Source organism: Brienomyrus brachyistius, chromosome 8, assembly GCF_023856365.1.
Source record: "Brienomyrus brachyistius isolate T26 chromosome 8, BBRACH_0.4, whole genome shotgun sequence".
Lineage (NCBI taxonomy): Eukaryota > Metazoa > Chordata > Actinopteri > Osteoglossiformes > Mormyridae > Brienomyrus > Brienomyrus brachyistius.
The window spans coordinates 23,433,366-23,457,692 of NC_064540.1; the positions used below are offsets into that span (position 1 = coordinate 23,433,366).

General features: G+C 40.8%; 2 protein-coding genes across 5 annotated transcripts; both read right to left on the reverse strand.

The window, feature by feature from the left end:
• Nucleotides 1-2,132: 2,132 nt before the first annotated feature.
• On the reverse strand, nucleotides 2,133-12,352 carry LOC125748198 (taste receptor type 1 member 1-like). Its single transcript, XM_049024123.1, has 6 exons — nucleotides 10,464-12,352; nucleotides 8,091-8,376; nucleotides 7,255-7,992; nucleotides 4,212-4,418; nucleotides 3,366-3,486; nucleotides 2,133-3,279 (listed from the first exon to the last, which is right to left on the reverse strand). The coding sequence occupies exons 1-6, from the start codon at nucleotides 10,655-10,657 to the stop codon at nucleotides 2,351-2,353; spliced, it is 2,475 nt and encodes an 824-aa protein (XP_048880080.1). The 5' UTR covers nucleotides 10,658-12,352; the 3' UTR covers nucleotides 2,133-2,350.
• Nucleotides 12,353-12,498: 146 nt separating this feature from the next.
• On the reverse strand, nucleotides 12,499-23,616 carry LOC125748195 (protein RER1). Of its 4 annotated transcripts, none has more exons than XM_049024121.1 (8): nucleotides 23,055-23,616; nucleotides 21,173-21,258; nucleotides 20,890-20,994; nucleotides 20,274-20,373; nucleotides 19,903-19,981; nucleotides 14,288-14,423; nucleotides 14,106-14,160; nucleotides 12,499-13,105 (listed from the first exon to the last, which is right to left on the reverse strand). In XM_049024121.1, the coding sequence occupies exons 2-8, from the start codon at nucleotides 21,251-21,253 to the stop codon at nucleotides 13,095-13,097; spliced, it is 567 nt and encodes a 188-aa protein (XP_048880078.1). In that variant the 5' UTR covers nucleotides 21,254-21,258; nucleotides 23,055-23,616; the 3' UTR covers nucleotides 12,499-13,094. The 4 variants fall into 4 exon arrangements, with proteins under 4 accessions (XP_048880078.1, XP_048880075.1, XP_048880077.1 ...); XM_049024118.1 differs by having other exon boundaries at nucleotides 14,049-14,160; nucleotides 23,055-23,615; XM_049024120.1 differs by having other exon boundaries at nucleotides 14,049-14,160; nucleotides 21,173-21,254; nucleotides 23,055-23,136.
• Between the last annotated feature and the right edge of the window lie 711 nt (nucleotides 23,617-24,327).

A 24,327-nucleotide genomic window follows, 5' to 3' on the forward strand; every position in this document is an offset into this window, starting at 1 on the left:
CACCGAGGAAAATTGAGGAACCGCCTCAATTCACATTTCGGCGAGCGAAGTTGAAGACCGAGAAAAAGCAGATGTCTACCCTATAGGACTAGGGAGAGGGTTCGCTGCAAGGCAGCAACGTCCCTCAGCTGGTGGAACGCAGCACAAGGCGACACACTCCGTCGTCACTCGGCGAAACTCTCCGCAAAGCGGCAACACCATGAATTTCTATAGACTTCTTTCCAGCTTACTTAGGAGTATTTGCTTTGCGTGGGTGCCACAATAGAGCGTGCTTGGTTGTGTGCGCTGGGGTTACAGTCTGAAAAGGACAGAGGTGCACATTAACATCGCATTGCGCTTTCCCAAGCGCTGAAATGAACTAGAGCAAAGTAACTTTATAACTCAACAGAGGATGACTCCTTTGTCAAGCACTCTGTTATCCAGTCTGAAAGAGACAAGTGCCAGACAATACCAGCCTCCTTTCATGCTAACACCATGGCTTTTGGGTTTTTTTATGCGCCCTGAATTGCTAAACATCTGCCATTTACTTCAAACCACTTGACTCAAATTTAAATGAGAATAAAAATGCGTTTTGGTACAGTGCGTTCAAGCGTAAATTAAATAACAAAAATCACAAAAAGAATCACAAAGCTGTTGTGCTTCGAGTTAATAAAAAGCAACAACATTCCGTCCTTTGCTAGAAGAGTTTAATTTACTTTTTTTTCATTGTAAAATTCGTCAGTGTTAAAATGTCTGTAAGGGTTCTTTTGTAAACAGATGAAATTCCTTGCTTTTGGCAAATAATTCAGTGGCCGTTTAAATAAAAAGAAATGTTCGGGTAATTTTTGGAGGCTCATTTTTGAAGTGTAGACCATTAAGTCGGACAGGTACTATAGCTACGATCTTCAATGTTACGGTCTTCAATGCGCCCCACTCCGACCACAGCTTTTGAGAAAGGGAGTTTCCCAGGCCATCCTTTTTTTTTTGTTGTGGAGGTGTAAAATCGGACCTTTCTGCTGAAAGGCGCGGAGGCGTTTCTCCGATTTCCTCGGTTCATATTTTGAAGCGCCGGAAAATACGTGGTCCGTCTCAGAATGAATGTGGTTCGGTGCTGAGAAGAGAGAAACAGACAATAGTGCGTTTCCACCCCAAAAAGAGATGCAAACTCCATGAGACATTAAAATATCAGCACATATCCTTGTGCAACTTAAGGAGCCTATATTTGTACACAAAGCATAAGCTGCGGTCCTCGAATTGTTTTTCAGTGCCCGACAAGTATCCGTGTGTCGTAAGCTGACTTCACACTTTTTGGTCAATTATAATTTAAATCATTAATTTAAAATAAGAGTGAGCTAGCACGTCAATTAATCGAGGAAACTAAATTTCTCACGCATCTGCCTTAATAATTGCAAGTGAACTTCTGTCGTTGATCGTTTCCCAGTTAAACATTAGTTCGGCCGTAGTGCCAAGAAAAAGTCGACGTGTGTGGTTTGTATTATGCAAGACATTTCGAACAGAATTGGTATGAAATCTCAATTTGTTGCACTCGGCGTCGTGCTGTCGAGTCACCCGGTTAAACCTTACTTAGTGGCACCATTGAAACAATTAGTTGCCACTGTCATGGTACTTCAGTCAAGAAACGCACCGTGGCTGCAGATTCAATGGCCCCACAGAAGGCCAATTTAGCATTTCAGATTTCAACGCCTCACAAGGTTGGACCTTTCCGCTTCCAGCAGTGAGACAGAGGGGTGCAGCTTCTTCTCCTTACTGCCCCCACCCCAGCGTGTGGTGTTGGCACATTTCCACCGCAGATAGCTTCTTTTATCCTCTTTGCCACTGAAGTCATAAATGTTATTTAAAAAAATAATTACGAAGTACTGGTGAAAAGCCTGTATTACAAAGAAACATAAGTTTGACTGGTGTTTCTATGTGACTAACTTTTATTCAGTAAATTCGTTTAACTAAACACTAAAAATATGCCACAGCTGGATTTTCAAATATTAGTGTGCATATAGGTTAGATAATATGGGAATGATACAGAAGACAGAACTATTTATTTGCGCGCTTGCTCGTAGCGCCACTGTGTGGTAAAAATAATACACACGTAACTTGTCAGGATAGATTGCGTTTAAAACAGATAGTCGAGGCTTTATAGGTAAACGGAAATGAAGGCGGCGAAATTAATATTTAAATTAAAATATTAAATCATATTAATTAAATATATAGCGTTTGTATTAAATGAACACGTATGGATATCACAGTGGTAAATTAAAATGCAACATCACAGCTCTAAATTCAAATCTAACATTCATGAATGACAGACCTATCTGACGAACAGAAGTCAGCGATTTGGGTTTTCCCGGTTGAGGTTTTAGGTGCTGCTGGACTGAAGGGTATAACTCTGGATGGAAGTTTGAAAGTAAGCTGCTGTGTTGTGGTCCGGCTTGAAGAGGATGATGTAGCACTTGGGGAAAAAGTATCCGTAGAGCACGCCATAGAGACTACAGAGGATGGAAAGGGCATTGACGGCAGCCGTGTTGCTCTCCCTGGCAGCTAGGTGCACGGTCAGGAAGATGGCCCACGATATGTAAAAGACAATCAGGCTGAAGGTGATGCACTTGCCCTCATTGTAGTTCTTCGGCAGGTCGGTGCCCAAGTACGCGAAAGTGAAGCAGATGACGCTAAGAAAGCCCATGAACATGATGATCAGGTAGAAAATGGCAACGTTTCCCAGCGTGCAGTCGAAGACGATCACCTTCTGCACCCTGATGTCGATGGGTCTGGGGCCGCCGATGCTCACCCACATGGCACAAAGGAACAGCTGCACCACAACGCACGTGATGATGATGACCCACTGGCCATTGTCCTTCACCCAGTACTCGTAGGACTTGGGCAGGTTGGTCGCCAACTTAAAGACGCAGAAAATCTGGAATGAGCGAACGGCGAGGCACGAGAGGCAGGCCGTGTAGCAGACGGCAAAGACGGAATTGCGCAAGATGCAGTGATGGGGTCCCGGTCGACCGATGAAGAAGAAAACGCTGATGGAGGACAGACCCAGGCAGGTAAGCAGGAAGAAGCACGTCTTTCCCCCGGCTGAGCGCACGATGGGCGTGTTCTGATGGTACGCAAATAGACCTATGATCGCCGCTGAGCTGAGTACCATGAAGGAGGCCGACAGCGTGATCCCTGTAGATACGAAGTCATCGCCTTGCAGGTATTCCGGAGACCGCTTCTGGCACTGGACACTGCCGACATTAGACCACTCATCCTTCTTGCACGGCACACAGGTGTAGGGATCCACTGTTGGGAAAGGGTCGGAGTTTAGGGGGAGCCAGTAGGCAGTGGCCTAATGTGGGATATGGGCAGGGCTGAAGCCAAACTGTCACCTGTGTAGTTGATGTATGTTTCATTTCCACAGATCTCGCAGTTGAAACAACAGCTGGGGAAACTCGACGGCACTCTCCTGTAGCCCGGTTGACACTCCTGTGAACACCTTAGCACAGGGGCCTGCAGTAGCCCTCTGCTGGTCACTATGATGTACTGCAGCTTCACTGAATGTGCACAAATGATTAATCTGTGGGGACTAAACTTGGTGAAAATGCTATTGTTGTGCAGTCAAACAAGATACTGCTTCAGCACCCAAGCGTATAAATATGCGATGCATAAGTTAGGAAAAACAGTTTTTGTGTAAATATCTTAAAGAAATCCAAATTTTATGGCAACATATTTGTGTCATTTCTATGTCTAAAACTTTTTTATTTGATCATCGGTTACTTCAAATTAAATATTTTCGGAAACATTTTCTACAAAGAATAACACTACTTCCTACGAACTCTGTGACCATTTGTACAGTATCACTGTATTCTGGCACGCAGCTGAGGAAGTGTAGCCTGCACTGGCTGATCTGACGAGACTGTAGCCCATCGGAACCCCTCTATAATCCAGAAGCACCACATCAATGCGAGAACCACCAAACACAGACAAAGCAAGTAATTACAGAGGGAGCATATGGTGAGATAAGTCAGGGTTCTAGTCCACGATGCACCCAGTAACCACAACCCAAAGGTTTGGTCAGGTCCAGTTATTCCAAGTAATGTTTTCAGAATTAAGGTGTTCTTCTATCACCTGATAAACAATGCATTCTACAAAGATAATGGATATTACAATTACAAACACAAAAAGACTCTCTGTAGGTCCCGGGTACTGGAAAGGCATTTATTACCGACACTTACAGTTCCGTTATTCATCCAATGAATGAGCCGTGCATCAATACTGAAGTACTCTTCCTGGTCCCTTTCATAAGAGCCAACGATGGTGTGCTGGCGGGAGCGCCAATCCCAGGATACGAGGTCGTAGCGGGCCGGTGGGTTGCCATCCTCATGAAACTTCACGGTTTTGTTGAAGAGAGTGAAGCTGACCCGCCTCAGCATTTTGGTGACCTGAAGTAAAGGCAGAAACGTCTAGGTCAATGTCATTCCAGATGAAGTTATTAGGCTACAATCAATGTGAGATGCATCACTAGCCTGAAAGTCCCGACCAAATGTGAACGAGCCCAGATCCATTCGTTTAACTCGGATGTTTTAACAACTATGGAATAATTCCATACCTGACAAGTCCTAGTCCAGGGCTGCGTTTTCCTAAACCTTTGTGGAGGTGCTATGACCACATGCGGTTGCAATGGGGTGGGAGACCCCCAGGGGTGTTGGTAGACAAAAAGATCCCCCACCCCTATTACTCATATGGGTTTTGAAAGCTGAACATGAGATTTAACTAGAAAATGTGCCTCAGTAAAACAGGTGTAGCCCCACCCATGGTGAGCCCTCAGACAGATTAGGTCTCTGTGCTAAGCCCCTCAAAGTCTTAAAACCCCTGCAATGGTCCTGATGAATTCTATTAATTTGCAAGATAAATTAAACCACCATACATACAGGAATGTGGGGGTAAATTTACAGCAGTACTTGACCTGTGATACTGAAAATTTTTGGTGGTGCAATGGTTAGCACTGTTGCCTCACACCTCTGGGACCCGGGTTCGAGTCTCCACCTGGGTTACATGTGTGTAGAGTTTGCATGTTCTCCCCATGTCATCGTGGGGTTTTCTCCGGGTACTCCAGTTTCCCCCCACAGTCCAAAAACATGCTGAGGCTAAATGGAGTTGTTAAATTGCCCGTAGGTGTGCATGTGTGAGTGAATGGTGTGTGAGTGTGCCCTGAAATGGGCTCGCCCCCCATCCTGGGTTGTTCCCTGCCTTGTGCCCATTGCTTCCAGGATAGGCTCCAGACCCCCCGCGACCCAGTAAGATAAGGGGTTTGGACAATGGATGGATGGATAGTTATTACAGTTCAGAAATGTAACTAAATGTGATTATCATTGTGCAATTACAAAATGGTTCTACAGATTAATGCAGCATTTTTTGTGGTTCTTTTTTAATGTACCAATTGTACATTAAAGGTCAGAATGAGAAAAGGTATATGTTTAAAATCCTGAAAGTTCTCAACTCTTCGGTAAGGGAGAGTGGGTAAATTATCACTTTGTGCGTTTTTCCAAACCCAGTGCGTGCAACCTAAAAGTTAAATACAAGTTTTCTACTTGGTCAAATGTAATTACCTGTCTGGGAGAGACCAACAGTGGTATGAGCTGAGGTGAACACAGATTTACCATTTTTCACACTCTAAAGTAAAAAAATAGGGATGGCGGATCCACATATATTTTCAGTTCCAATCTGATTCCAATACAAGAGCTCTTTTTACTTTAATATTCTAATATAATATATTATATATAATAATGTATATATTATAACCTACATATATTTAAACCCTATATATATATATATATATATATATATATATATATATATATATATATATATAGATGAAAAATGTATGCCAAAAAATCTTTACGCTGCTAGACACATACATAACACACTGTTCCACCTCGTTTGTACATCTTGTTTTAAGCATTTGAGGTATTTTGCAGTTCAATTGGAATATCTTCCAAGAGAGGATACGTGGCGAATGCTTAAAATGCCCCAAATGGGTGTTTCATGTGTTAAGTTAAAGGGGCATTTTGCCCTAAAACTGAAAAATATATGTTTTACTGGGGCATTAGTGCTATCTGTCCATCTAGGTCGTCCTGCTGGGAGATGTTTAGTTTTGAAGATGTCGGTCTTCTCTCGAATGTAATGGGACTGAATGGCATTCTTTCTGTGGTGGTTAAAGCAGCAGAAAATACATTTAAAAAATTCAGTAGCGATGACTTTTACAGGAAATCATCACCGATGTTATTGAATATTATCCACGGATGAGCAACCTGGCGATACGATTGCGGTGTGGAATTCGATAGAAGAAAATAGTTCCTACATTAAACTGCTCGCTACAAAGTCTGTGGATTATATTCATCTCCCAGTAGACCCCCTCTAAAACATATATTTTCCAGTTTTAGGATGAGCTGCCCCATTAACCTAAGATTTAACAAGCCTTAGCAAACATGCCAGTTTGGGGCAAGTTGTCTCATTCATTTTATGACAAGTAGTCACACTACCTCGCCCTCACCCAGGAATACCAACTCTAACTGTACACCAACTCCGCCAGCTATTTAGACATACCCAAAAGCAGGCCCCAGAAAAATAGCCAAAAAGAAGAAAACTGCTATTTTCACTGACACACAATTGAGAGCTTAACAAAAATCTGTTCCAAAAGACAGGGAGTGAATCCAGATCTAAATAAATGAAGAAAAAGCTGGCAACTACAAAATGAAAGATGAGGACGAGTGCTTGTGTCTGTATTGTTATTCTCTAACAGCCATCCCAATGAAATCTGGGCGTAGTCAGGGCTGGATCTACCTCTTCAGGGGCCCCTAGGCAGGTCAGTATCCAGAAATAAATTTTAGCGGTGTGGGCAACTCGATTGATTTCATTGGGAGTCCAAAAGATTTCAGTGATAGGGGGCGGGGGCCTTTTCCTAGTCTTGATATGTTCTGTTTGAAAGGTTGTTTGGAAGGACTTTGCGGGTGTTGTATCTGGGCTTTTTAAGTGAAAACATGAAACTTGAATTGGTTGTGTTTCTGTGTTTTTTCAGTATCCAGTGTGACATCTCACCTACATCATTTATAACAATATGATGTATTGATCTCATGATATATATGAAAAAGTGCGAAAAGTTTGACAGGATGCCACGTCTCCCCTACTTGAGCAGCATAAAATTGGCTTTAACACTTGTCTGCTGATAACAGCATCTATCAATCCTGCATTCACTTCAGATCAAGATTAAAAGCTTACTGTATAAGGATAAACGGGTGTTGAGCCATTGCAAGAAGTAGTTCCACATTGAAGAACCATGTGGAGTGCATGGGCTATGGCGTAAACAGCTGAGTAAATGGGGAAATTGTATGCTGGGTCTTGATCGAGGATAACATTTGGATCTGTGGTGAGACATTCTTTGCAGGCCTGATTGCATGACTTCACATTGGAACTGGAGCAAGTTTCATTTGGCGATCGATCCATTGTCCTGTAGACGAAATCGTCAAATCCAGACAGCGGTCCGTATACTGGGATGGAAACACCCAAAACAACACCCAGGGCTTCGGCCCCATTTACTCGAATAAGGTCCTGGTTCAGAGACCATGTTTCACTGGCGATCCATATCTTCTGCACATTGTTATTTAAGGCGACCTGGATGAATGGGCGTACAAAGTCAAAGGTAGCAAACACCACGACCACGTTGATCTTCAGGCTGTTTATCTTTTCAAACATTTTGCTGTACGTGGAGGTGTCAGTGGAGAGAATCCCTTTGTAAGCCAAACAAACATTAGCCAATGGGATCTGATCCAGAAATTGACTTAAAGCGTCACGGGAATAATCATCTTCGCTTCCAAAAAACGCGACCCAGTTCCACTGAAATCGCTGCAGGATGCGCACAATTGCCCTCACTTGGTAAAAATCACTTGGAATGGTCCGGAAAAATGAAGGGTAGAGATTTTTATTACTCAGTTGTACACTTGAAGCTGAGAAACCAATCTGCAAAATGGAAGAAATAGTATTACTTAGTGACGTTACTTAGCTTTATAATTGATGTAAGATATGAGAATGGTGTACGGTGATAAACTTTAGTTTACCATGGGAATGAGGCTAGACATAAACAGAGGTGCGAGAATTAGTGTTTTTGTGCTTCCAGAAGGGCCAGTTACAGATATCACTTTGTGCAAATTAGTGTTGAGGGAAATCGAGCCGTTTGAGGACAAGAAGTCGAGGGCGGCCCTGAAATTGAGGGCATCTGAGCAGTAGTCGAAGATCTCATAGCCCAGTTTGATGCCGGGCAGCAGGACACTGGAATTGTTGATCTCCTCCACGGCGAAACGAAACACCTGCATCTGATGGTACCCCAATGGGACAAACTTGAATCTGCAGAAGAGATAATGAGATGATGGTTTGCCTAAATGATACTTGATTATTGTGAGATTGAATAGCTGACAAAAAGTTGCAGGACACAACTAATGCAGTTTGTCCAGTTTTACTAAGGTCGAATTTTATTGGGCCTATGTTGGTTATTTATAAATAATAATTTATATAGTCTGCAGTGGGTAGGGGGCCCATCCTTGTTTCCTGCCTTGTGCCTATAGGCTCTGGGACCCCTGTGACCCTGAATAGGATAAGTGGTTACAGAAGATGGATGGATGGATGAATGAATTTATATGGTCTAGCAAGACATTTAGCTGAAAGAGCTGCTGTAACACCATTAACCTCACAGCCAAACGTAAACAGCACCATTATCCGAAGAAGTAGCCAGAAGGTTTTTTCATTTAATACGTATTGAATACATATCATTTAAGTGGAGTTAAGACCCAATTCAAGTCTCTGAGGGCCGGGCCTGAATATAAAGCCAATATAAAGTTACGTCTTTTTTGTGTGGAGCTATTCCCTAACAGCCATCCCAATGAAAGGGTAACCGGGCTGAAGTTTCAAGTCTTTGAAACAGTCTGGGTTAAAAATCTCTGCTTCCAACATGCAGACGCACGTCTGACTCCTTTGTCAGCTACGGTCGCTTTCTTTTTTTTAACTTTCATGAGTAAACACATGCTAATTTTTAAAACCTAATCTTAATATGCTCAAATCTAAATTTCCTTTAGCAATGAAAACACGATTAGATGCATTACAATAGATTATAAGCAATTTTTTTACAATGAATTTAGGCAACCTGCGTTCCAGTTAAAATATTCTCTTACTTCGACATTAGCAGTAAACAAAATTAGCGTCAGTAATCTATTATGTCGTTCACGATGCACAGCGGCACCTCAGGTCTGCTGTCGCCTCTCGTCCTGTCACTGTATTTTTCTCCGAGTCTCTGCTCTGTGTCATATTAATAAATTCTGGTTCATATCCCCGTAAATACGGCCATGTTATTCCGAACTCAGGAGCAGTCAATACACGAACATCATCTGTTCTCTAAAAAGGGCCTATTTCGGAGTTTGCATGATTTTGCGTTAATTTCTGAGATCACAGAATCACAAATTTTATTGCCTGGAGGGACTAGCTACAAGATCAGTGAGGATTTATAAAAATCAAGACCTTGCTCCTGCAAAAACCTTCAACTCCTCTATAGACTATGAAAGACTCTTAATGTTCACGAGTCTCTATCCAGGAGTTTCACGTCAAGTGTGAAGTCAATACGGAAGTTTTGAGGTCGCCAACTCGAGTGCCCATCTCTGTTTATTAGCGTTACAGCCGTTCTAGCTACTAGTTTTAGATGTAAATCTGAAATTGTTTAAATCGAAATAGCCTATAATTTAAATTGCCATTGTAAAATATGGAATAAAAATATTTCTGTTAAAATAACACATTTCCCATATTTCTTCGTCAATCCCAAAACTTAAAGAACAAAAACCAAAAGGTATAACGACTCATAACGGGTACAATGATGCATTCAGAATGGCATGGCAAACTTCAAAACATATTAATAAAAAGTGTTATTTATTAAATACATTGACAAGTTATAAAGTTAAAGACAATGACAACTCACCAAAAAATCATATATTAAAAATGTGTTTAGACATTATCTTTTACTGTTATGGTTTTATTGATGCAAAGTTAATATTAAAATTCTGACTTAAAATGATAATTTGGTAGTAGCAAACTACCACAAGTCTGGTTATCTTCACAACTGAAACAAAACTAGATTTTTTTTATAAAAAAAAAAACAAAAAAACAAAAAGCAAACAAAAACAACTTATAAGCCTTTTATGTGATGTATTCAGTTTGGGTTTATTTGTAGGAAAGTGCCTATTCACTTTACATTGTCTCAAAGTGCTTTACATCATCCCTGCCCAAAGCACCGAGCGCACAAGTCAGAGACGACAGTGGCAAGGAAAAACTCCCTAGTGTGAAGAAACCTTTGGAGGAACCAAACATTAACAAAATCATAATTTATACAGTCTAAATTTTAAGGTTATTTACTCATTTAAAGAAGTACAACTGTCCTTTTAACTGCTCACCTGTTGCACTGCAAAGGCGCTGGTAACCTGTTTCGCATGTCAATTGCAGTGTTGACTTTGTGAACTGCAAAAAGACCCCCCAAAAGGTAGTTACCCGCCAAATTGAAATCAGGCAAAGGACATCCACCGCCTGCCGCTGAGCAGCACCAACAAAGCAACGAAATTCCTAACTTGAACCACGCAGTAATGGACATGGTCGTACAGGCGCCAGTCAAGAAAGACAAGCTGACTTTCTGCGTCCGCATCTTACCTAAAGAGGGAATCGTTCACTGAAGCTCTTCACATCCGTCCTGCTCGTTTGCATTTATGCTGATGTATAGTTCCGTTCCAATGAAGTGTTCCTTACCACGTCCAACCTAAACCACACGTCAAACTCTTCGATAAGCCAGAGAGTGCAGCTCAGAAAATACCGATCTGAATTTTTGCCCATAGTGCGTGAGGGTATGCCCTGTATTTCACTTGCATTCTGGTGGGTGTCTCCAGGACCACAACGACTCTGTATTAACTAAACGATTATAAAAGACGGAGACCTCAAATGTGCTAGAAGGACATTAGGGAGGGACATTATGTTGACAGACGTCCTACATCTCTGTATACTTTGTTCATTTTACATTATATGCATGCACGCTGCTCTCAGTGTATATGTGATGGGCGTCGTTAGGCCCGATCACTTAGGACTCTCTATAGCCCAGAGTATTTTAACCTCGATGCCAGTCTTCCTTAAAAAAAAACACCAGGTAAATTTGACTTAAGTCCTGATCTTTTCAATAGCTAGAAACTCCTCTGGTATATGCACAAGAACGTCACCCCCAGGATCAGTAAGATTTATCTTGTATATGAATTACGTGCTTGTCATATTGTTAACAGACATCACATAGGCAATCCCATAATTAGGCCTCCCTAATCAACAATGAGGTAGCGGTAAATGAGAGCAAGGAGAGGGGGGAGCAGACACACAACTTCACCACCTAACCGTTTTTCTCCATTGCTTTGGCACATTTCATGAAAAATACTTAACATTCTCAAGATAAGAACATTTCTCAAAACGGTTTATGCATATAGCACACTATGCTTTAGCTGCTGAAAGCTGTACCCCCCAAAAACAATTAACTCAAAAGTACGTCTCAAAAGCAATTCATTCCACCAATGAATTAGTCAGTGCCACCAAAACAAAAAAGTACAATCAGTATTATTTTAACAATGAGTCAAAACTCTTATATTGTCAAAATGGCAGTGTATGTTCCTGAGCTCCACAATTCTGAATGAAAGTCGGTCCCCACTTTCTCGTTGTCAATGGCCGACGATTCTTTGACATGAGTATCTGTTTGCTAAACACCACTTAACGTTGCTAAGGCCCATATTACAGCATGTAAAGTCCACTGTCAAAGAAAGCATTCGCACACCCTTTTCCTTCAGATTGCAAGACAGTACAATAAAGTCACACAGGACTGTATAACACAAAAACATCAAAATGGCAATACAAGCAGAAACAAAATGACAACAAAATCACATGCTATGGGAACCAAAAATGCAACAATGCTACATCATTGCAAATTTACGGAATATCCTTTTGAAAGTTCGGTGACCTGTTTTGCATGCGGTAGCTTACATAATGATCACGTACAGCTTTGAGTGCGAAATTATTACAATGTAAAACTACATACTGCATTTTGACCAACAAGACTAAAGCAACTGAAAATCATGCCAAATGATGACAATTGTCCAAGACCATCTGCATACACGTAGGCCGACTGAAACTTTTGGAAATTTCTGTGAAACAATGACGCCCCACTATGCAGAAGTGACATTATGGTGTGGGGATGCTTGCTGTTTGAGAAATGTGACTAAGCACTCAACTGTATTAGACACATTGTAAATCTGTGGTTTAGGCAAAGTGCTGGATTAGGATTTTAGATTTGCCAGAGAGGTGCTTTTCATGCCACATTTAATACCATTTCCTCTTGCAAATTCTTTATTTGCAAATCTTAGTTTTCCATATTAGAAAAGTATGGAGACGTAACACTGCACACAGAGATTGTGAAATCGGTTTTATTTGCACCGCTCAGCCTCACGTTCTGAAATTTTCATTAGCGTTGATATCCAATACTTATCTGACATAATGAACAACATATATAAGATTAAGATTTGGAATGAATATTACACAATTATTAAAATAATCTTTTTGCGTTCTGCAGTATTAGAAGTAGAACTGCATCATGTTGTTTCCTCCATGTGATGAGTGTCTTAATGTAGCAAATCCGTCTTTTCCTTTTTAAATGGACGGGGGAAAAAATATAAAAAAAAAAAAAAAAAATCAGCATTTGGGCATGGGGTAGTTTTATGGTCATTTTTTAGCCTGTCAAATTATGTAACGCTTAAAATTAAGAAGTCATCAATGCACATCTGGACACATTTCACAGAAAACCCGCTTCTTCCTTTTATACAGTGACCAGGATTCCAGGCATCTCAAATTCAGGAACAAAAAAAAAAAAAAAAAAAAAAAAAAAAAAATCACCAAAGATCTTTAGTTTTATCACAAAACCTCCGGCGAAATGGAAAAAGGCCAAAAATTTAAAAAGCAGTAGTAGTAGTTTACAACTCTTTTCAGTCATTAAAAGCTCCCAAGTTCCCTTATGTGTCTTCTGCAAAGGAAAAGAGAAATAGGCGTTTGGAATGATCACATGCTACTGCTTCTTGAGATTAAGTGTGATCAGCGACGCAGCACACAAAACTTCATGAAAAGCCCCACATTTCACCCGTCATGGTCAGAATTAAAACACCAACAAGGTACAAAACTATGAATTATGGGATGTATTTATGCTGATCAGGGAGATTTTAAAATAACAGTGATACAAATAAAATGTGTTAATTTGCAAGACAACAGTGTGATTTAACTTTTGCCCAAAGCATTTAAATTCAAATCTGGAGTGCAAACTGATTTTGTACAGCTTTCTTACAGCTGAAAGCGTCAACATAGCTTGACACTATTGAGAGAGAAAACTCAGCATCGAGCTGAAGCAAGGGAAATGTCCTATGGTTTAGTTGAGGATCCAGAACAACTGCGATGCTTTTTTGCGTCTGTGTGCAGGGAGGCTGGAGATGACGGAGATCGTTGCATTAAAACCGTGGAGAGAGAAATAATACTTATTGATTCAAAACTTTGCCGAAACACTCACAGAAGATCCTCAAAATGAGGGGGAAAATGTTTACAGGCAGTTAGGCAAATATGTGAGCGACAACTGGACCAAGATCGCTGGCGGGCTGGATTTCCAAGTCAGCTTCTGAAAGGGCTGCGGATCTGAAGTGCTTGTCTGCAGCCAGACCTAAGTTGCTGCTACACCCGCGGCACTGAACCCCCAAAACCAATCCAGCTAACCTGCACAGTGAGGAAGGCTTTGCATTTCCCTGCTGGAATATAAAGCTTCCCAGCTGCTCCCCATCCAGCTCCAGGAAGGAAACTCTTTGTATCAAAGGCATAATTTGTTTACAAAATCTACGCCCCACCCAATCTATCTCGTTAACACTATCATGACACCCGCTCCTCCCCCACAAATTCCCTCCCCATAACATATTTTAAATGATTACTTTCGTTTTAGATGGAAAAGTTTTAACTAGCAACAGTTTTCCCTGTGTCCTCCTTGCCTCTGTAGGTCCTCTTCCCATGCGTGAAGGGTATATATCTGTACTTGATCATATGCTGCAGAAAAACAAGGAAAAAAAGATATACACTGAAACAAAACAAGAATAAAAAAATACTTCTAAAGACTCAAAATTCTACCCAGCACATTTTAAGGGTTGGTGCAGACGAGCTCAAATCTAGTCACCTTGATCTGTCTCTTCATGGTGATGCAGAAGAGCATGATGAAGTATATGACGAGGATTGGCCAAAACACTGGAACGTTGAAAGCGTCAAAGAAGGTGCAGACCATCGCAATGACGACTCCTTTGGTGGCAGAATACCTGTGAACAGGAAAACCAGAATGATGTGTGATTTGCACCAAAGGACAGCGGTTGAAAACGAGCCACGTTAACAACAAAATAAAAACATGTCGCAATGCAAAATATAGGACCAACACAACAGCAGCCATTTGCAGAAAAACAAGGGAAATTCGCAACCTATGTATTAAGCCTACTAAACTATCATTCCCGTGTAATATTTACATGAAGACCATCCCATTACGCCTTATATTTTCTCACTTACCGCCAGCACTAATACCAGTCAGAGCAACCTAGCAAACATGACTCACTTAGTATTTACAAACCTACCAGACACCCACTGTGATCGAGCAGGAACAGGCTATGCAACTGATTTGATGTAGGTTACTGGCAAATGTGTAAATCTGAACAAATGGATGTTAAGCTGTTAAGCCTAAGATTTCTTAGCTGAGGACAGCAGTGAACTTGTTAGGAAAATACAATCTGAGAATTACTTATGAAATATGGAATAGGGAACGCTTAGTTAAGCAGCCCTGTAGCCTCACATCTGCAGGGCTAGGGCTTGGATTCTCACCTCTGCTCTGTGCGTCTGGAGTTTGCATGTTCTGTGTAATCTTGACCAGGATTGGGCATTATAGGTCCATGTCTATGTTTTCCTTCGTCTTTCTAGGATATGTGAAGCTATTTAGTGATCAATTTTCGATATACAATGATGCCTATAATAAAACTAAAATGTGTTTGGAAGACGGATGTGGTGTGACCTTAAGGTGATACACTACAGTGAAAAGATATTTGCCTCCCATTCAGTTCCATTCTATCTGCTTGAGGCAATAAGCAAAACATTTGCTTCTGGTTGGGAAGTGAATTCACAAGGCGTTTTCACACCGGGCTCATTTAAATGAACTTTGACTTGTTGCTAAAGCAATCTGGTGTGGAATGGGCAGTGCAAAATGGAGTAAGATACTTATTTCATGCACATTTACACTGTTATAACAAGAAATTACCATCACGCGAATCCCTTTATGCTGCTCATGCCTACTTGCATACCAGTTATGTCAATTCCTATTTAGAACGCATTGCTAACATGCTACATCTAACATACCTTGCCATATGGTATTCTTAAAAGCAACACTTAATTCGCTGAATGAAAATAACACGATAGCAAAAAATACCGTGATATATTGTATTACACAGTCATGCCCATTTTCGTTTGAGTATGTGAAGACGATGGATACGTTTCATGATAATGTGACTGTACTTTTAAGTACCTAGACAGCAGCTGCATAAATAACTCGCCAGTTCAAACTCACTGTTTTACCGAAGGGCAACAAACCTTAATTTTAACACCAAACTACAAGGATCCACTGCGAAGACTCCAAGTTCCTTCTTATTTATTGTTGACATTATACAAGTAAAAACAATTTCTTCTGTGACAACTTGACTAGATCATGAATAGCAAATCAACCAAATTTCTACTTAAAGTTGAAAAGCTTCACCATGCCTCTGCATGTACTCCCCCTCCCACCCCACTACACATCTTGCCAACCTGGGGTGCGTTTCCCAAACGACGACGGAAGTTAGCATTAACGATTCATCGTACTATGGTAGTTCAAACTAACAAACATCCAAAGTATGACTGTTTCCCAAAACTGTCGTACCACAGTAGTTCGAACCACGCTGGGATCATCGTAGTTCGAGCTACAGTGGTTCCAGCACTGATTGGTCTGACTCACGGTGAGTCGTGCGCAAAAACTAACCAACTTCATATCATCAATGGTCTAACTTTCACACCTGGTCGCGTACAAAAACCCGCGAACTGTGTAGTATTATACAAGTATATAATCACTCTCTCACACACACACACACACACACACACACACACACACACACCATCCTGGGTTGTTCCTGTGCCCATTGCTTCCGGGATAGGCTCCGGACCCCCCGCGACCCAGTAGGATAAGCGGTTTGGAAAATGGATGGATGGATGGATGTTTCAATCACACTACGAACACTTACAAATTCCTGGTCCGACGGTGTCGCTTACAGAATGTTAGCGGCTGACTGGAATAGACAGATGTGTGTAATATCCAAACATCACAGGCATCATTTCCCCAGTACAAAGGCATGGATTCCTATCTGACCGCTGTAGTGTCATACTGCTCCTCCATTATGGCGAGAGGAAGAGTACAGCACAAGTTGTCCCTCTGAAATTGTGTGTGTAATGAAGAAACTGCACAACACCCAATGGTCTGCATAGGGCTAAAAATACACACATGTACACATACAAGGGATAATGATTTATTATTATTATTTTTGGGTTTTATTCTTTTCTTTTAATGTTTTTTTTTTATTATTTCTCAATTTTTTTTCTGCTATATGTGGCAAAGTGTACCATATGGCACAATGACCACTGGGTACAACATCCTTTACCGAGCAACACACACTAACCGCATATGCTACTACAAGGGTGGGCAATCTTAGCCGATGTGTTGGCAGATTTTTTTGGGATAACCATTCAATTAGTTATGCAAACCCAGGTGTGCAAACTCTCCAGTCAATCAGTCCTCTACATACTACTCTAAGTAGAGAGTTGCAGCGAAAAGCTGCATGCCTAACGGCACTTTCTGGATAAAATTAGCAACCCCTGTGCTAATACAATACTTTGCAGTCTGAGAATTGTCCCTATTGCTCACTACAGACAGTTACCGTACCTATGACCAGAGACCCACACAACAATTATGTTTAAAACTACATTATCAGACAACTTCACATAATGTGTGACCGTAGAGCTAAATTGTTTCTTATTAGGTATTAAAGATTACTTACTTGCACGGTGACTATACCCTTCTTAGACTGCATTTTCTATCATCGCTAATGTATTTACCTGTAACTAAACTTACCTACAGCTTGCAAGCTGTAGTTCGAACTACACAACTTAATGACAGTGTTTGCAAACGTTCGTTCAAACTATGGTTTCGGGAAACACCTGCATCGTACTTACATAGTTCGAACCACACAAGTTACTAACTTGGTTAGCTACTAAGGTTTTGGGAAACACACCCCTGGTCAGCGGCTTCACACATTACACTATTGCCTCGTTGCCACCAACACGGAGCAAACACTGGGCTCGTTCTCATTTGGTGCCTTTTGAGAACCTACCCGCGTTCGCACCATTTTCGATAAAGAATGGAACAGAAATGTTACGTAGATGGGAGTAAAAGTAAAGTAAAAGTTAATCTGTATTTCGTTTTTTGGATTAATTTTGATCCTTTTTGGATTTTACGTTTTTATAAGCTGCAGAGCTGTCACTACTGCCTGTATCCACTTTTGTCGCCTTAAAAGCCCCCCCCGTCTGTGTGCGAGTGAGTTTATTCTCGCTTGCTGTTTTACTGTTGTCCTTTTAAGGACCTCGCAATAAAAGACTCTGCTAAAAACTAAACTTTGCTGTCCTCCTCATGATCTCTTTGCCATTCGAGCATCATAATATTTTATTTTTTCGACCTGCGACATATTTATAATTTATTATTAAATATGGTCAGCAGATCTATATTTCGTTTTTCACAGAATAATAAAACAATGTAATGTTATTCCGCTAATAGGCTGCCAAGTTGTTTCACTGCCAGCACTTGCAATATTAGACAAAACAGTATTAGTTATGGACTGAGTTTTCTGGGTATGCTGAATGTTTGGAGGTGACAGCCTGTCCCACTTTTGCTGATGTTATGGTGCCAAATTCTGAGACTAGTTTTTCTGTGGTGCTGTGCTGGAGCCGTTTTTTCTGCCCCAGGGCCAGTTTTTTGTGGTGGAAACACATGGAACTAGTTCCAGAAAAAGTCCGGCACCAGCACAATGTTGGGGGAAATGAGGCTTATGTTGAAAGGCGAAATGCCTGCACAGAAGTGGAAACTGATGATAGACACTGAAAATGTTTCATTATATATACACTCACTGAGCCATTTACTTGGATCCCTGGATGACTCAGCAATTGTGCTGCCTCTCAGTTGGACTCGGATCCCATTCAACAGCTGAAACACCTCAAACCATACCTGACTTTTTACTGGATAAACCACAGAAGAGCCTCTCACCAGTAATCAAAGTGATATCCTTCCTATAGTCTAAGGCTACATCCACAATGATAAGTTTTCGGCTTGGTAGATAACGAATTTGTGCCAACACAAAAAAACCAGTGTCCACCAATCAGCTTTTGCTGAATAATATCTCTAACGAATACAAAAAATTTCCACGCAGTGGACAACTAATGTTTTTTGATGGCCAGTTCTTTTCTCCTCCTCATCCCTTTGTACTAAAGTTCTCACATATGTGCAGAATTGCATTTGTATTTGCACAATTTTCAGTTGAAGAGAAAAACGCTATGCGAACTACAACATAATATGGTCTTAGAGAGGAACACTACTTGCGTGCAAACAGCTATCCAAGTGAATGATAGTGATGTCCCATTCGTGAATGAATCATGAACCTGTTTTTTTAGGTGACTCTGTCAAATCGGTTTTCAAATCTAAAATACATTCACACATTTCACGGGTCAGTCATAGATATTTGACAAATCGTCATATTAAAAACATAATATTTTTTAATTCACTTATTCATTTGCTTTTCGTAGACTAACTGTGGCCATGTTACCTTCAGTGCCCGTCCACATACGACAATTCATTGTATTTGTGTTGTGTGCGAACCTGGCCAACTGTTGGCCGTGGATCACTACTCCCAGCTGCTGTATTTTCAAGCCCCACTGGCTGGTGCTCTCTGTTCAAAAGGGCTCAAAGGATGCCCCAAAGTAAACGGAGAGCACCATCTAGTGGGGTCAAAGAATATAGCAAATGGTTCAGAAAACATTCTTTTGGTCATCACTACTCCCGACTCTCAGCAATCAACAAGTTAACGAGTTAGGTACATTCGGTTGCTGAAGCCCTGAATAGGCAATTCTCATGAGACTTGTGTTCGATTGTTGTGTGTGCCCTTGCTTGTGTCTTGTGTGAACCCTGTCCAATCCTCTCGTGCCTCTAGTTATCGAGTAAACTATCCACCATGCGCTTCATCATCTGGCATCAGATTTCCCTGTGTTTTCCTGTTATGTGCTGTTCAGTGTTTGTTTGGTGCCTGTGCTAGTCCTTTGAAGGGCTTAATAAAAGGACATTCTTTCTCCCTAAAGCAAGCTGCCTTATTTCTTGCCGCCTCAATGCGTTTAGTCTGCCAGACGATATGCTATTATTTTTTCTTATTTAAAATACATGTAAACGCATTATTGGTCAGTGATACTGCTATTTTTATTATTTAATTTCAGTTGCCGTAAGTTGTTCTTTCTTGGAGTCGCTTTCCCCTAACCCTATTTTTCCCATTGGATGTGTGTATTTTAATACTTGATTATTAATATAATTGATTCTGCCAGCCCTATTCAACAGTTTAGTTTCAAACCAGATCAAGACTAGTTAATATCATAGCCAATGAGAGGACGTAGGGTGTGTGTGATGGGGAGGTTGCTCACCAGAATTTGAATTCAGGCAGTCTTCTGATGAATGGCCGAAACTCTTCATTTTGCTTTGTGGGCAACTCTGGTCCTTCATCTACAGGAAACGCAACACAAAGCCGCAACATAAAAATGAAACCAAGACATCTCAAGAGACAAAGACTCAACTGGAATTAATTTCATGAACGTTCTGAATAGAGGTGTTGACAATGTACCTCGAGGAGACCGAATGGAACAAATTTCAATAATTTGACTATATTTCAATAGCTCTGAAACGCTTCAGGTACGCTGATCAGCATGTATTTTCATTTATCCGCCACACATAAACAAAAAAGTATGGAATAAGCACTGCAAAATGATCCCTTTGAATTGGCTACAGTGTAACTTGCCTGTGTCCTCCAGGAGCGATGGGTCCACTTTTGGCGACAGGAAAGCGATAAACAAGTTGAGATGGTAGATCCCAAGAGCATAGGTGACTATGTACCATCCCTACACATGAAAGAAAACCCATAATTTACCAAATGCAGCAAATTTAAACCCCTCTGCCAAATCAGAGATGGGCAATTACCCCCTTGTAGACCTTCATTTAAACACATACAGACAGCTGAGGGGTGAGACCTAGCAGACACCTGCTTCATATTGCTCCATGAGCAGCAGGCTTCATCGAGACACAACATGCTTGGAAGGCAGTGCTCTGTGCTCAGGTCTATCCACAGTCCTCCACGTACCCAGCCAACAGCAGGTATTGCTGTTAAGTCAAGAGAACCTATCAGACTCACCAGCCCAACCCCCAAGGCCTCCACACCATATATGGTTAAGTCAGAAAAGCGGGGACTGAACCTAGACTCTGCCTGCCAGATTTAAATTCTTACACATAGATGTCACGAAAATCAGGCTGATATCTGTTTTACAGCCAACAGAGGTGCTCGGAAGGGAAATGAAATCAGGAATCCAATATAAACACAAGCTGCACATTTAAAAAAAAAAAGTACAGATGTTCATTACCTGCAGTAAATACACTCTGATCATGTAAATAACAATTAAAAGAAGAGTGAAAATCCACCGCATAGCTGAGAAGGGTGTCGACTTGTCAAGCCATGACTGATAGATCTAGTGGGGGGGGTGGGAGAAAAAAAGGGTTAGATCTTTAGTGCGCTTACATTTGGTAATCCAGACAAAGCATATTAGAAAACTCCTAACAGACAAATGGTAAAATATATGTTGAAGGCAAGAATGTTAAAATGAGTGGGACCATCCATGAGATTAGATGGAGGCGAGTAGGACACACCTGACCAAGCCGTGTGAAGAAGCTGCCGATGACTGATGGTTTGCCATGAATGGCCTCCCCAACACTGTCACCCTCTGACATCCTACCTAAGGGAGACGCAAACTTGACTTTGCCCGTGGGCCCACATTTACACCACATAAAAAAAGACACTTTTATCCAAAGTGATACAGCTGGAAAAAAAGCAGGATCGGCCAGTCGCTGGACAAATTGGGGTTAAGGGCTTTGTTCAAGAGACCAACAATGAAATCGCTCTGCCGACTACGGGATTTGAGAACCTTCCAATAACACGCAGAGAGTCCTAACCTGCACAGCAACACACTGTCCCACACACCGACCTAAAGTGTAACACTTACACAAGATGAACAGGTGAAGCATGTAATTTTTCTGACTGGTAGTTCTGCTTCAGGGATGGGGCACAGTTTGGGTCTCAATATAACCCCTGATAACCTCCATAGCCACTGGTGCAGTTAGCAAAACCATATATTTGCATAATGTTACACACACACTTCAGATGTTGAATATTTAATTGATACATACACATGCATATAGCGACTAAAGTATTAGTATTAATTGCTGCAAAAAATCTTTACATAACAGATTATGAACTGTATTAAGAGATATTCAAAAGTGTGTGAACTAGAATATGTGCTGCCATCACCTTAACTACTTAGACCAGAAACAAATGGCTTATAAACCACATTTATGCTTCTCTGTACACAATAAATGTTTTACTGGTCCTACAAATCAGTTCAATTCACTATTACCTTCCAGACATAAATGTATTTTTGACCCTTTGCTACTAAAGTTTTTTATCTTTAAATAACTGCGGTATTGGCAAGAGGGGTGTTGAATCGATACCATCAGGCCGTTTCACTGCTCTTTGTCCTCTATGACTTGGTTACCGATTTAATATTAATTTAATCGTCTTCTCAGGGTGGACAGCTGTTCGGCACATTTAAGAGAAGGGAATTTTCGTGAAACCCAGGAGGGAAGGGGAAAAGAAACAACCAGAACAGACCATGTGCTACACAGTGCCGTTAAAGAGGCTTTAAAAACCATTTTGCTTGCTTGCAATCCAGATATGCGTATTTTAGAAAACGTCCATACATACAACCATACGCTGAACGACAGTGGAATTGCAAAAGTGCAACCCAGTTCTGCGGTTTTAAGGAATAATATGGACACATCAGTCTATCAAGCTGCCTCACAACATTAGCATATCTAGCTAACTATCATCGGGCATTTACTATCAGAAGGCCATGTTTTACAGTATCAGAATAGTATGGCAACATTTTTCAGCATTTTGGACAGCCTGCTGGTTTAGTGATTAATTGGGTTGCTCGTCTGTTGAGCACAATTACTGTGTAGCCAAAAAGGTGAATGTCTTGACGCCTCATCATGTAGGTTTTATCACCTATTCGGTTAACTTCTTCACATTAACCTTCGTTAATCCCATGTACTTCAAAAGACAGATGTTCTTTATATGTCTTCATTACCTAAAAACGGTCCATAAAAATTATTTTGACTATTACTCCCACAATGAATTTGGGAAGCCGCTGTTAATTGGCATTCTTGTTAAGGTGGGTAATGTAGTTCATATGGCTCTACCTTCCCAGTCAAAAAAACACCGAGGTTCATTCACTTGAACTACACATACCGTCGAATCTTGCAAAACGTCAGTTCGTTTACGGCACGACATTTTACGACAGCGAAAGCGATCGATTCAGAGACGCGATGTTTCTAGGACCGAAGTTGTTCAGTCACAATACTATCAGCCAAAGTTTACCTCCGACTTGATATGGAAGCACAGCAAGGATCTCATGCGTACATTTCTTAGGATTTGGAAAAATGCCTACGACAGCGACCGGACTGACGCTCTTACCCGGCGATGTCGTTGTGTCCCTACGCTTTGCGGGATTGCCGTCGCGTACGAGCTCCCTGAAAGTGATCCTCTGCGAACACGTCAGTACTTCCGCGAGGACCACCTTCTCTGACAGACAGACTTAATAGAGCACCGATCCCGGGTCGTCGTCACTGTCATAATTATCGTCGTAACTTTTTAATATAACTAGAAAGACATTTTGACATTCAAAATCACACGGTCAAACAGAAAATTACTCGTGTAATAGGCACATTGTTTTAAGAATTTATCTACGACGAATTTGGTCCAGTGGAATATGATAATGCGTCTGAATTTAAAGGCCCAGTCGATTTGTTTTGTTTTGGTTGTTTTTGTAATCATATTTGTAAACTAGACATAGAAAATTACCCTAGGAAACATGAGGAGCTACAAAAATATGGTTGATGTTGCGGAAGTGGATCAGCTGGTTCTGCTCGGTGGACTTTTTAGGGGAAGTGGATGTTGTCAATGAAATCTACATTCAGAATTTCTGTTTGCTGTATTTGTTGATGTTTTACAGGAAGTTGGACATTACTACATAATAAAGAGATCATTAGATCTAATACAATAAGTGATTGTATGTCACAATAATATAGTAGATTCCATGTGTTACATTTCTAATAATGTGCTAACGTACTAGGCTTTACGACCTTGTAGTCAAAATGCATCATTGATGTATCATTGTTTCTCTGCTAGTTAAATATCATGTTCATTAAACTGAACGTTCAAATATGTTCCATTATCTTCCATACGTAGCCAAACCCACATTAAGATATGCCAAAGCAGTACTGCAAAAAATAATTACTCTACTTTTATATTTGCCCTTACACCCAAAAATCAGTTTACTATTCCATAATACAGCTACTATTGAAAAATCATCAATAAAACCCGCCAGTTGCAATAACGAAGGGTGTCTGACAAAGGAAAACATCGAGTATGAGTATAACCAGTTTAAAAGACAGAATTTCATAGATTGTGTTCTTTACAAATTTAACATTAAAAAAAATAATTTTTACTGAGCTTAAACATGAACAAGGTGAATAATTCATGAGGGGCAGAATCTAAATCGAATAAAGTGTCTAGTTGTATAAACGAAAAAAAATAGTTATCGTTGTTTTAATAAACATCGCGTACAGTAATTGTTAAGGGTAATTTCTACTTGTATACTTCGAAGCAAGCAGTTATGCAACAGCGCCCTCAAGAAAAATGGTACAGATTACCCCAACTGCGGGATATGAGTACGCAGTACTTCTGT